Here is a 13,325-nt window from a genome sequence, read left to right as displayed (position 1 = left end):
TGAGTCACATGCCCTTGAATTAACATGATGATAGGTCCAACATGAATTATATAGTTGACTAGGCCTGGTGACCTGCTCTTCTCTGTGATCTGTGGTGGCAACAGGGCCTGTTGTCGCCAGATAAAGGGGGCCAGGAAAACCTGCTGGGAACACAGAAAATAGCCAGGAAGTCACTACAGGTGTTCTGATTTTCCGCCAAGGCAACAGTAGCCATCTTGGCACATCATAATCTTACTTTAACAATTGCCCTATGAAAAATTCCTAAAAATAGGATTATCATCCAGGGTGATAATTTGCTGGAAATTATGTACAGGGTTGTATTTTTGAAGCAGATATGCATCCAATAATTTATCACACACACACACGTACGTAAGTGACAAAGACAGTTAAGAAGTGATAAATCCAAGGACACACAGCAGACACAAACTTTTATACTCGTGGTAAGAGGGTTTTGATGAGTAGTATCCTTTCTGTCTGGTTAAGGAAGGGAGCTTCGCCTGCTTTCTTCCCCTCGAAGGAGCTGGACCAATTCCCTTGATACAGGCTGGTAGCCCCGGCCCTCTGAGCCCAGTCTAGCTCGGAAAGGTGATGTGCTTCTGCTGGGTCTTGTGTCCTCCCAGTGGGTGCTTTCGGCTCGAAGCTCCCCTAGGAGGCTCTGCAAATGCCTCAGTGTGAGCAACAGCTGCTGGTCTTGGATCTGCATCTCAGCCTAGGAGAGAAGAGGCATCCGTGAGAATGAGACAGGCACTGTCTGTGTTTGTGGAGCCCCATCCCATCGCTTGCTCAGTGGAGACATGCCCCTACCTCCTCACACAAGCCGTAGATGCCGCATTCCCCTGAAGCCTCAGTTTTGAGTCTAGGAAGTCGGAACAAATTACTCACCTTTCCGAGGCTCTTAGAGGACAGGATGAACTGATGAATGGGAAGACATGCTCTGCAGCACGACACAGATACCACCACCCTAGCTTTTAATCTTCGTGCTAACAAATAAACCATCAGTGTTCTCTAGAGAAACAACTTACAGAATAAGTATATCTATATATATAGAAAGGGGGTTCATCAGAATGGTCTGCAGACTGTGGTTCAACTAGTCCAGCAGTCTCTGTCTACAAACAGAAGGTCCAAGAATCCAGTAGTTGTTCAGCCCATGAATCTGGACGTCTCACCTGGTCTTCAGTATATGCCAGAATACTGAAGAAGAGGGCTCTAATGCCAGTGAAGGAATGGATTTCACAGCGATAGTAAGAACAAGCAGACAAAGAGAGCAAGCTTCCTTTTCCCATGTCCTTTGTACAGGCTGCCAAAGCTATTTCTCTTTTTGCTTTTATTTTATTTCTATTGATTTTATTGAGCTGTATTTTTTCTCTGCTCCTCTCTCTTCCTCTCCCCTCCCCTTCTACCCTCTCCCATAGTCCCAGTGCTTTCAATTTACTCAGGAGATCTTGTCTTTTTCTGCTTCCCATGCAGATTAGATCCATGCATGTCTCTCTTAGGGTCCTCATTGTTGTCTAGGTTCTCTGGGATTTTGAATTATAGATTGTTTTTTCTTTGCTTTATGTATAAAAGCCACTTATGAGTGAGTACATATGATATTAGTCTTTCTGGATCTGGGTTACCTCACTCAATACGATATTTTCTAGATCTATCCATTTGCCCACAAATTCCAAGATGTCATTTTTTTCTGCTGTGTAGTACTCCATTGCATAAATGTACCACATTTTCCTTATCCATTCTTTGGTCAAGGGGCATTCAGGTTGTTCCAGGTTTTGGCTATGATAAACAATGCTACTATGAACATAGTTGAGCACGCTTTTATTTTCTTATTAGCACACAGTGGGGTTTGCTCAAAGCCAATGACATGCGATACCTCAGTGGATGGAATACAGTAATAGAAAGGAGACCTCAGTTGTTTTCTACTAATCTGTTGGGCGCTGTGGACCCAGACCCTGAATTTCCTATAAACAACTTTTTATGTTTGCAGCTGCTCTGAGTAGGAGACCCCCTGGAGTTCCTGATGGCAGGGGAGTGGTTTCTGGTGGGTTTGGCTGGGGCATGGCTATCAGACAAGGATCCATATATAAGCAGCTCTGGTACACAATAAAGGGGGACATTCTTGTTTCAAGGATGACCGTGCCTCTGTCTGTATGTCTTTGTGTGTTTAAATCTCCAGGCCCTTGCCCGGCTTGTGAATGGTCCTGTAGTGCAGGCTCCACACTACAGGTGTAGTACCATAGTACATGTAGTAGTACGAATGGTACACTAATCCATATGGTAAAGTAATTTGCAACAATGTAAAGAAGAGTCAACTCTTCTCTTTGCTTTGAAAAACCAGTTATTTAAATAATATTTTATTAACATATTGTTGAGTTTATTTGTTCAAAAGCATTGATGAATAAATAGTTTAAAGCATTCGGCATTGGCTTGTAACACATATAAAAAATGTTTTTATTAATGTCCTTGCTAGTTTTGCCAACAAAAAGGGAACCTAAGAAAGAATTCGAAGCTGCTATGCTAGAACATCACTGTCACACAACTCCAAACCTCACATCTCTTTCCAGAACGCTTTTCCTATACATTTTGTCCATTTTGTACACTATTTTAAAATGTTAAATTTTATTTTGTGCTGAAGTAATTTTTGCAACACATATTGAAAAGCTTCAAAAAGGCAACTGTCCCTCGGTATTCAAGGAGGATGGCTCCAGGATCCATCCCTGTGAACACCAAGATTTAAGGGCATCCAAGCACTTACAGAAAATGGAACTATGTTTGCACATGGCCTGTGTGCGTCTCCTGGTGTGCTTAAGGTCATTGCTAGATGGCCTCTGTCTTAATTAGGTTTCTGTTGCTCTAATAAAGACCATGCTTGTCACAGCCATAGTTCCAACTACACGGATCTGATGCCCTCTTCTGGCCTCCATGGGCACCTGCATGCATGTGCACAAACCCACATACACATAATAAATCTTTAGTATGTTGGAGTGTCAACTGTGGGGCTGGCAAGATGGCACTGCAGATAAAGGCACTTATTGCTGTTGTGCCTGAGTCCTAGGACCCCAAGAAGATCACCACAGAGCCACACTTCCAAATGCAAAAGCAAGTGCGGGCTAGCAAGGGCCCTCTGCCTCACAGTCTGATACAGCAGATGGGAGGGAGAAGAACCCTGTCTACTATTGTAAGGGGTTTATAAAGAAAAAAAAACACAAACAGTCATAAGATTATAATATTAAAATACAAAACTACATATCCTATATCATAATTGGAAAGATTAGGTAAAGCTCAGTTATTAGTTCCGGGCAATTATTATCTAAGGAGGATAGCAATGGCCCATGATGACGTCTTCCAGACATATGCTGACCCTTTGCTACCAGCTGGAGGTGCAATCCTGGCTGCTTCTGGCACCCAGCTTCTCATGCTGTCTCTGAGGAAACACTTCCCAGGAGATTTCACCTCAGTGATGCTGGTCTCTTCTTAATCACCACTAATGTTTCAGCCCCAGCTAACCAGCCTCAATTGTCCCAGTAAAGCCAAGGTTTTACTTCAGTGCTTCTGCTCACTTGTCAATCACTCTTGTGCCCCAACTAACCAGAACAACAAGTTCTCAACTCAAAATAGCAAATGGCCCTGATAGAGTCTTTAAGGAACTTTCTGGAACTTCATAAGCCAGGCCTCCATTGTCTGCATTGCTCTCAACATTCCTATTTTCCAAGATACCACAGAAAAGCTCACCAAGCTTTGAATACTCAATGGATTTTCTAGCCCAAGGCTTCAAAGTCCTTCTCCAATCCTCCCCAAACAACATGGTCAGGTCTGTTGTCACCACAATGCCCCATGCTCCTGGCACCATTTCTGTCCTACTTAGGATTATTATTGGTGTGATGAAACACCATGATTAAAGTAACCTGAGGAGGAATGGGTTCGCCTTATCACTTCCACATCACTGTTCATCATCAAAGGAAGTCAGGACAGGAACTCAAGCAGGGCTGGAACCTGGAGGCAGGAGCTGATGCAGAGGTTGTGGAGGGGTGCTGCTTACTGGCTTGCTCAGCATAACCTTTTCAGCCTACTTTCTTATTTATAGACCCCAGGACCACCAGCTCAGGGGCAGCACCATTCACAATGGGCTGGGCCCTCCCACATCAATCACTAATCAAGAAAATAATCTACAGCTGAATCTTATCGGGGCGTTTTCTCAAATGAGGTTCCCTCCTTTCAGAAGACTTTGGTTTGTGTCAAGTGAGCATAAAACTAGCCAGCACGAAATGTAATCTAAAACTTCCTTACAAAAAAGCAGAGTCAACTCTAGTTAAAACTTTGCCCCACTCTAACCCAAGCTATCACACAACCCAACTCAGCTTTTCCACAGAGGAAATAATCAGTAGATGTGGCTTTCTGGCCACACAGGAGGACACAGGCTCAGAGATGTAAGTGTTCAAGGGATGAGGATGTAACAACTGCATCCTAGGATTGACCTCTAGCACCACCAGGGAGTAGGTGAGAGGTTTTCAGACTTGTCTCTCTTTACAAGAGACAATAATTAAAGTTATTTTCCCACTACCAATAGTGTGTAAGAGGGCTGGGGTGTGGTTCAATAGTAGAATATTCCGTGTGCAAGGTCCTGGGGTTCAGGCTTAGCAGTGCAAAAAAAAAAGGGATTTTTATTTTGTGTGTGCTAACCTGACCACCCAGTCTGTGCGCTGGGAGGGTCAGTTGTGCAACTGGGGTACCTGTAGCTTGTAAGCAGCTTCAGCAGCAGCTGTGACCCCAACCCCATGAGAAACCCTGTCAGGGTTGCCTCCCAGCAGGTCTGTTGCCTAGCAATCCCCAAAGGTCTACTGGGATGATCTTATCTGTTCCTCTCTCCTCCAGTGTTCCTGCACAGTCTCCTCCTCTCTCTCAAATGCTGTGCACACTTATTTGGAGACACGTCTTTCTTTTGGGACATGGAGAAAACACCACAATGAAAGTCATGGCGCTTGGCTTCCCAGGTACCATGGCATATATACTCAGGAGAATTAGTGACCTGTGGGGACAAGTCTTTACTGGAAACAGAAGGCATGAACAAACTGAATAAGTCAATGCCTTCCTGCATGCTCTTCAGCACTTGAGCAGGAGTCCCATAGGCCACTGACTCTTTTTAACCCATTCTGAAGTGAGAACTGGTGTCAGTACTCCTGGCCCGGCCCAGCCGAACACTGTTCTTGCCTCTACTGGACTTCCTCCATCTCATCTCCCTGAGTTTGTTCCTCCACATAGATCCTTGGTCTCAGTTCTTATTGGTGCCTCTGCTTTCCCAGCTAATGTGCTGGGTGTCCTCTGTGCTCCCCGGGGGTTGTGTTTTACCCTTGGTGCCAAGTACTAATAAGATAAATGTCAGACACCGCTCACTGAAGCCTTTTGACAACCCCCATCATGTTGGCATTGTCACCTTCATCTTGTGATTAAAGAAACTGAGGCTTGGGGAGGTAAAGGCACTAACTAGAGGTCACACAGCAACAGAGCTGGGGACAGTCCCAGCGCAATGCTAAAACCGGTCTGGGCAGCACCCACTGTCTCCTATGTAGGTCATGACCCAGTTTCTTAGTACCCAAGAACTCCATTGTACTCTGTGTGGCTGCCCCAAGGAGGGGTGCCTGCAGGGTTCAGACTTCAGCCTGAAGCCCCTGTTGCAGCCAGTGAGGTCCTAGGAAGGGTGTGTGTGTGTGTGTGTGTGTGTGTGTGTGTGTATGTGTGCGTGCGTGCGTGCAGAAGACTCGGAAAATACGAGGGGAGACGACAAGGCAAAAAGAAAAGACTTACCAGCTCCTTCCTCAGCCATTCCAGGGTCTGCCCAAGATTCGCTGCTGTCTCTTGTGGTATTTCCATCTCAGCGTCCTGGACAGAGTCCTTGGCAATGACTTGGTTACCAGCCTGCAGGACCTTCGGCTTGTACCAGCTTCCTTCAGACTGTCGGCTAAGTCACCAAGAGTGGAATGAATGAGAGTAGAACGCTGTGCTCGTTGGAAAACACAGTTTGTGGTATTTTTTTTTAAAGCTTGAGTGATTTGAAAAAAGCAAGGAAGAAGGGGAGACACCAGGAGTATGGATGTCTTCATGCCTCATGTCCCAGGAGCTTAGAGAATCTGATGCCAACAGGCGTACCAGGACTGTGTGGCTGAGTGAGGCTAGTGATGGTAACAGGCACAACAAGTCCTATTAGGGATTCTTCATGCTTTCTGTGTAAAGTGGGTAGTTTGCAATGTCCTCTGGGTCTGAAACCCCTTCTGTGGTCCCCGTCTCCCACCCCTACCCCCCTCATCTGTGGAGTCCTGATGAAAGGACGCTGACTTTCCACGCCCCTGAACTTCTGGGGTGCTCATGTGCCCAGTTCTCCACCAGGAAAACCACAGCAGAAATGTGTTCTCACACGGGGAAATCTTCACTTTCCTAAAACCAGGAAATGTGACTGCTGCTTCCTCCTTCTGCTTTCTGTCCCTTCCACCTGCCTGAAATGTAGACATGATCCCCGGAGCTACAGTAGTCATCTAGCAGTCATAAGGTGACAGCCAAGAAAAGGAGAGGCTGGAAATCCTCCTTTCACCATGTATGGGGGGAGGGACCACAAGCTTTTCATCTTACAACAGCCATGTAAGAAACATCTTGGGAAAGAACACCAGGGTCCCAATATTCCTTTCGTATGGCCGACAAACTTTTCCAGTAGGCCTAACATGTTCAAGGATCCCCTACCTGCTATAGAACCTCAGGCTGGAGAGGACTTTACCCATGGGTCTTGGAGGACCCTTACCCACACCATAGCAACCATTTATTTTAACAGAGAAGTTAGTAGGTGGGTGGATAGTGAGTTGCTGCCAGCCACACACCTGCAGGTCTGAGGCTGCTCCACAGGTCTCTGACCATCCTCTGAGATCTCTGGGCATGTGCTCTTGGTAGTGCAAATCTTAGCTTTAAAAAATGTCTGGGGATTCAGCTCAGTGGGTAGTAGAAAGCTTGCTCAGCAGGCACGAAGCCCTGGATTCGATCCCCAAGCACCAGAAATCCCCATAGCATGTGTCTAAACCCAGCAGCTGGGAGGCAGAGGAAGGAGGAGCAGAAGTTTAAGATCATTCTCAGCTTCATGGAGAACTGGAGGCCACTTAGGTTATTTGAGACCCTGTCTCAATAAAAGAACAGGAGAGTACAGGAAGTTCCTTGAAGACCTAAGCTCGGAGCTGGCACATTGCCACTCTGCTCACAGCTTTGGGCAAGGTGAGCTACACAACCAAGTCCAAGCTGAGAGCGAAGATGTACGCCCACCTACAAAGAGATCTCGGGGAAACACTGTGCTGCAGAGTGGAAAAGAACAGGACAGTCGGCTTAGAAGGGCCCTGAAGAAGATGGTGGGAAGAAACCATGAGGTGGGAGGAGCTAGAGGCAGGAAGTACAGTGGTGTGGTAGCAGTGGGAGACACGGGAGGTGACCTCAGGTGAGACTACAACCATTTATTGGTGTTCTGTTCTGGGTCCTTGACAAACATAGGCAGCCTTGCTCCATTTTTAAATCTGTATAGACAGCAGACCCTAAACTGTATGCCAAGGCATCCCCCAAAACTGCAGAAAACTCATATAGTGCAGAACACTTAAAAGCTTGGGGGAGGCGCAATGTTGTCTATAAGATACTGTGCAGACAGTCATTATTAAACACTTGAATCTGACTGTGTAATAAATCATGGTTGGGCATTTCTACGGGCCTGGTTCAGCGAAAAAGTCCTTAATGTGCTAAGACCCAACTGAGAAAGCATGAGAGCCTCTGCCTGTACGCTTAGCATCACCACTTGTATTTTAAAAGTTTATTATTTTGTTTTGTGTGTATGAGATATTTTCCTGCATATATGTCTATCCATCACTTGCAGATAGCACCCATGTGGGCTCTAAGATGGCTTGAGAGCCTTTGGAACTAGAGTTTTAGAGGTGGTAAGGCATCGTGTAGGTGCTGGGAATAGAACTCATGTCCTCTGGAAGAGCAGCTTGTGCTTCAACCACCAAGCCATTTCTCTAGCTCCTGTTATTTGCATTTATATATATATTAAATACATGTTAGTATATATTATATATACATTATTAATATGTTGTGATAGATCAGTCATTAATCTGAGTGCTGTATAAGGTTTCTGACTACCCCCAATACCACCACCAGGTAAGAAAGCCCAAGCTGTCCACACTGAGGGTCTGTGTGGAAGAGAATGGAAACCCCTGGATGTCAGTGAGAACCAAATCACAGATACACAGTGAAGTCTGACTGTTTAAGCAAGGTCCCGGATCTCTGTGCCATCCGGCTGACACCACACAGAACACAATGGAACTGTGTCGTGCCACATAACCATAAGCTAGTAAGTTTTGAGGTAGTTGGTAACGCAGCAGGAGAAAAATCAAACACCTATGTATCCTATCACCTCTCCACTCCTCTGGAAAGCTCTGGACCACCAGGTGGTGCTCTAATGTTCTCTAGAAGGCCCTCACTCTGTTCCACAAATCACATCACACAGAATCATAGCTAATTTATTGACCATTAACTGCTCATATGTCAACATGGCCACAAAGACTGCCCATGTGACCTGTCTTCTTGATCGTGTCTCTTTTGCATAGAAGGAGTGAAAACTTTTCTCCATGTAAATCTGCGCACATCATTCCCAGGTTCTCCCCACTGTCAGAAGTCACTAGGCCACACTCACATTAGCCTGCTCAGGAAGATGTTGGACAGGGACCCCTGTGCCTTCCTGTGAGTGGAAATCCTTGCTGTGTCTGGCAGGGAAGTACTTCTTAGGTGCAATATAGAATCCTTGAGGGTGGACGCAAGTCCACTCTTGGCTTAAAGGCTTCACATCCCTTAAGGCCTGTCTCCAGGTATATAATCCCCAAGTTCAGGAAGCCCAAAGTATAACTTCCCATTAGGTAGTTACAGTTTTTACCAGCTGTTGTTGAAAATGATAATTAATTAATTAACTAACTCACTCATTAGACAAGGTTTTTCTATCCTGCTGCCGCAGCATCCCAAAGCGCTAGAATTATAGCTGTGTGCTCCCATGCCCGGTAACAACTTTAACTTTTTTAGATTTATAAAAGGGGAGGTAGATAGTACAGAGTTCCCATGGATCTCACCCAAAGTGTCACTAAATTAGAGTTTTGTGTGAGTTTCAGTTTAAGGACCAATCCGAGATGCTAGCATTATAAAGTCCATACTTTCTCCAATCTCCCTGTTCTGATGCTAACCCTTTCCTACCCCAGGACGCATGCATATAGTTACTACTTCCCCTTTAAGCTCCTCTGGACTGTGGAAGTTTCTCAGATTGCCCTTGTTTGGGGGCAGCTTCCACAGTTTGGAGGAGAATTGCTCAAGCATCTCATAGCATGTCCCTTAGTCAGGGCTTGGGATTCATGCGATGTCATGATTTGATTGAGGTTGTGAGTTGTGAGGCCACAAAGGTAAAAGGACAATTAAAAAGGTTAATTGTGGGCTTGGAGGGATGGCTCAGCTGTTAAAGGCTAGGCTCACAACTAAAAATATAAAAATCTTAATTGTGATGGAGTTCTTTTTTTTTCCCCAAATATTTGTGTGTGTGTTTTGCCTGCATGGGTGTATGTGTACTGTGTACATGCAGTGTTTGGTGCCTGAGGAAAACAGAAGGGGACATCTGATCCCTCTGGAACTGGGATTATAATCAGTTGTGGCCACCATGTTGGTGATGGGAACCCAACCTGGGTCCTCTGGAAGAGTAGAAAGCGCTCTTAACCACTGAGCCATCATTCCAGCCCTGCCATCTTTTAAGGAGGGCCTATCAAAATATCTGAGGCAAACCTTAAACTCATAGCAATCCTCCCGACTTAGTCCTCAGTCCTCTGAGTACTACACTACAGGTGTGCACCAGCATGTCCAGCTAAAGTATCTTTTGCTTGGCCTCATCACAAGGGTACACACTGGTACCATAATCTGACGGTTAATGTGGACATGGTCATCTGGCTGGGGTAAGTGCACCAGTTTCTCAGGTACTTAGACATCTCCACACACACTCTTGGAAAGGCTACTATCAGATGCAGTCAGCACCTCAGGATGGGCATTATGCTCCATGCTTTGAGGACTGTGGGGCACACAGCTGAAATACTGTGGTGGTTTATCTTTTCATTGATTCATTCAGCTGCTTCTATCAGGATGGAATTGGGAATATTTATGTCATACTTTCAGCTACAACCCAGTATTACTATATTATTTTGTTGCTTAAGTTTTTCTTCCAGCATTGTCTGGGAACACTTTAAGTTGACTTGTGTCTTTCGGTATGATCACATCAGTGTGTGTGATTGTGTGCATGCGTGTGTAGTTGTGTTTTTTTCTTTGCTTTTTGTGGGAGTGTTAAGACAAGGTTTCTCCATGTAGCCCTGGCTGTCTGAGAACTTAATCTGTAGACCAGACTGGCCTCAGACTCAGAGATCTTGCTTCTGAGTGCTGGGATTAAAGGCATGTGCCATCACCCTTGGTCGATTTTTTCTTTTTAATTAAACACTTTAAAGGATTTATTTTTCTTTCTTTATGTGTATGGGTGTCTTACCTGCATGCATATCCATGTACCACATGCATGCTCGGTTCCTATGGAAGCCAGAAACAGGTCCTGAATCCCGGGGAACTGGAATTATAGATGGCTGTTTGTTGGCTGCCATGTGGGTACTGGGAATCAAAACTGTGTCCTCTGGAAGCATCCAATGCTCTTAACTGCTGAGCCATCTCTCCAGCCCTATGCATAGTATTTCTTTATTTTTCTGGTTCATCTTGTTTATTTTCTGCCTCATTTCTCCAAGGAGCCCTGGCTTCTTTTACTGAAGAATGGTATTAGGAACCAAGATCTCAGGCTTAGCTAGTAAGGTGCTTGCTGCCAAACCTGATAACCTGAATTAGATACTAGGGATCCACATGGTGGAAGAAGAGAATTGACTCCTGTAGGTACACAGACATACACACGCATGCACACACGCATGCACACACAAGACACCAAGATCGCTACACTGGGTGAGCTCTTTGCTATGGAATATGATTGTTTCTAGCAAATAAATACATATGTGTTTGAACCCATGCATATGTGCGTGTTTTTGTAAATACTTTAAAGCAGATCTTGCCTCAAGTTTATTTGTGAAACAGCACTGGAACTAACCACCTGCAAACAGTGCGTGGGAGTGTCCGTCCCATGAGTTCATCTGTCTTCACATTAGCAGAGAGAAGCCTTCACACCTTTGAGAGCCTGAACTGGAGCTGCAGCTTCAGCCTTGGTTTGAACTTAGGCTATACTTGGCATAGCCTGCAACCCTTGGCCATGTAGCCCGGAATCTGCTTCCCAGGCTTGGGGGAAGTGATGAAAGCAAGGCAGTTGAGTTTGGAGTTGGGGCTTTGGTATCTTGGGCTTAACTGGTTGCCTTAGGCTTCCCAAGGGCCTTGATAGCCTCTGCATGTGAGCGCTTTGCCTTTGCATCGCTTGCCTGCATCTTCTTCAGGCCTTTCTTGTGCTTCTTGGCAAAGCAAATGTTCGGCAGGAATATTTGGAGTTGGCCCCCTTAAGAAATTTGTATCTTTGTGACCGGGGTTTCTTGATGCCTTTTCTGTGCCGTTTTTGGAATTGGCTGTGTGTGGTATGGTTTCTGGACTTTGCGATGTCTGCATGGTAACCATGGTCCAGAAGTGCCTAGGACTTCTCTGTAAACAGTTATATACGTAATCACTCACCTCTAAATTGTGCTGAACGTGAGTTCATTTGGTATCTCCTACTCTCATTCATGCTAGTTCCCTCCCCAGGAGTCATATTTATCTAAAGAGTGTTGCTCAGTAACTTGTCATATATGTCTCTGTTTCCGAAAACAAACAAAACAAAACAAAAACACCGAAAAAAATCTGAGTTTAACAAGTAACTAAAAGTCAAATTCACATGTAAAAGGGGAAGGGCATGGTGGCTAGCTTTCTGTCCAGTCTCTTCTATGTGCTCCCGACTGTTCTGAGAACAAAGAACAAATTTTTCGGCCTCGAAGGCTTTGCTGAGTCCTGGCTCTTGTCTAGCACAGCCCCATCTCCTACCATGTTCCTACCTGGGTCTCCCACTGTGACCATGCCCCTTCCTTCCTATGCTCCCTGCCCTCCCTTTCACCCACCCCAGGGTGTCTGCCCACACTAGTTCTCTGCTGCATCTCTCTTCCCTGCTCTTTATCCAGTTGTCATCTATAACCTGCCCATCTTGACTCAGTCCTCACTTCTGCTGGAAAGCTGTCCCATCCCCAAGACTGGGCCAGCATCCTGCCTGAGACACGTAGAGCACATTGTATCTGCTCGGCAGCCCTTACTCAGCTGCAGTGTGACCTGTTGGTATCCCTTTCTTCTGGAATCCCACGGGAATTTCTTAAAGACAGGGATGGGCTCTGCCTAGTTGCTAGTATACAACAGGAGTTCCAAAACTGAGAAGTCTGCATGTCTCAATCTTTATTCAAAGAGAATTTATAGAGAACCTCCTAGGTGTTGGCTCCTTTCAAAGTCTCTGGAGTCACCAGGGAGAGAAGCAGACAAAGCCTCTACTATACTCTGTTTGTTTGGTTGGTGTTTTGGTTTTGGAGACAGTGTTTCTCTGTGTAACCCTGGCTGTCTTGGAATGCCCTCTGTAGACCAAACTGGCCACAATAGCAGAGATCCACCTGTCTCTACCTTCTGGGTACTGGGATTAAAGGCATGCACCACATCTACTCTTTATAGGATGGCCTGGGCAGGTGCCCCTGAGAAGGTGACGTGTGAGCAAAGACTTGAGTGAAGTGAGGGAGCAGAGTGACCTCTGAGGACACGCTGTGAGGCAGGACGGCACAGGACAGGGGAGGGATTACGGCCCGCTAATGGCTGGGATCTCGTGGCATTGCATAAATCCTGAGTCTGTTTACAGGACGGAAGACTTGAGCTTCAAGAGGGATCTTTGCACCATGTCATATACCCGTGAGCGGTGGAAATGGGACTGCACAGGACCTGGGGCCAGGGCCAGCTTCCCTGTAAAAATCCTAACAGGCCAGGCCTCCGGAATGATGGGGGAGACGGGCCTGTTCAGCTCTGGTGGCTCAGCACAGGACCTGGCAGTGTTGGCCCACAAGACTTCCAAGACAATCTTTGCACTCCCGGTGGGTGAGGACTAAATGCCTTTGGAGGAGGACCCATGAGCCTTTGCCAATGAGACAGCTAAGGAGTCAGGGCAGGGCTTTCTCACCTTCTCTTATCTTCTGGATGGCATCTGATCACACAGGTGGAGTCCTAGTTATATGGTCATGATTCCCTTGGACAAAGGTGGA

General features: G+C 45.9%; 1 protein-coding gene across 1 annotated transcript; it reads right to left on the bottom strand.

Annotated features, from left to right (window-relative positions):
* Nucleotides 1-446: 446 nt before the first annotated feature.
* CUNH20orf202 (chromosome unknown C20orf202 homolog) lies at nt 447-6,083 on the bottom strand. Its single transcript, XM_041670108.1, has 2 exons — nt 5,797-6,083; nt 447-709 (listed from the first exon to the last, which is right to left on the bottom strand). Exons 1-2 carry the CDS (start codon nt 5,860-5,862, stop codon nt 479-481), a joined length of 297 nt encoding a protein of 98 aa, XP_041526042.1. The 5' UTR covers nt 5,863-6,083; the 3' UTR covers nt 447-478.
* Nucleotides 6,084-13,325: the final 7,242 nt, after the last annotated feature.

Source organism: Microtus oregoni, unplaced genomic scaffold, assembly GCF_018167655.1.
Source record: "Microtus oregoni isolate MIOR12 unplaced genomic scaffold, Mior012 000020F_ref0000438, whole genome shotgun sequence".
NCBI lineage: Eukaryota > Metazoa > Chordata > Mammalia > Rodentia > Cricetidae > Microtus > Microtus oregoni.
Note: the sequence above shows the minus strand (reverse complement) of the source record. Positions and strands in the feature narration are given on the sequence as shown.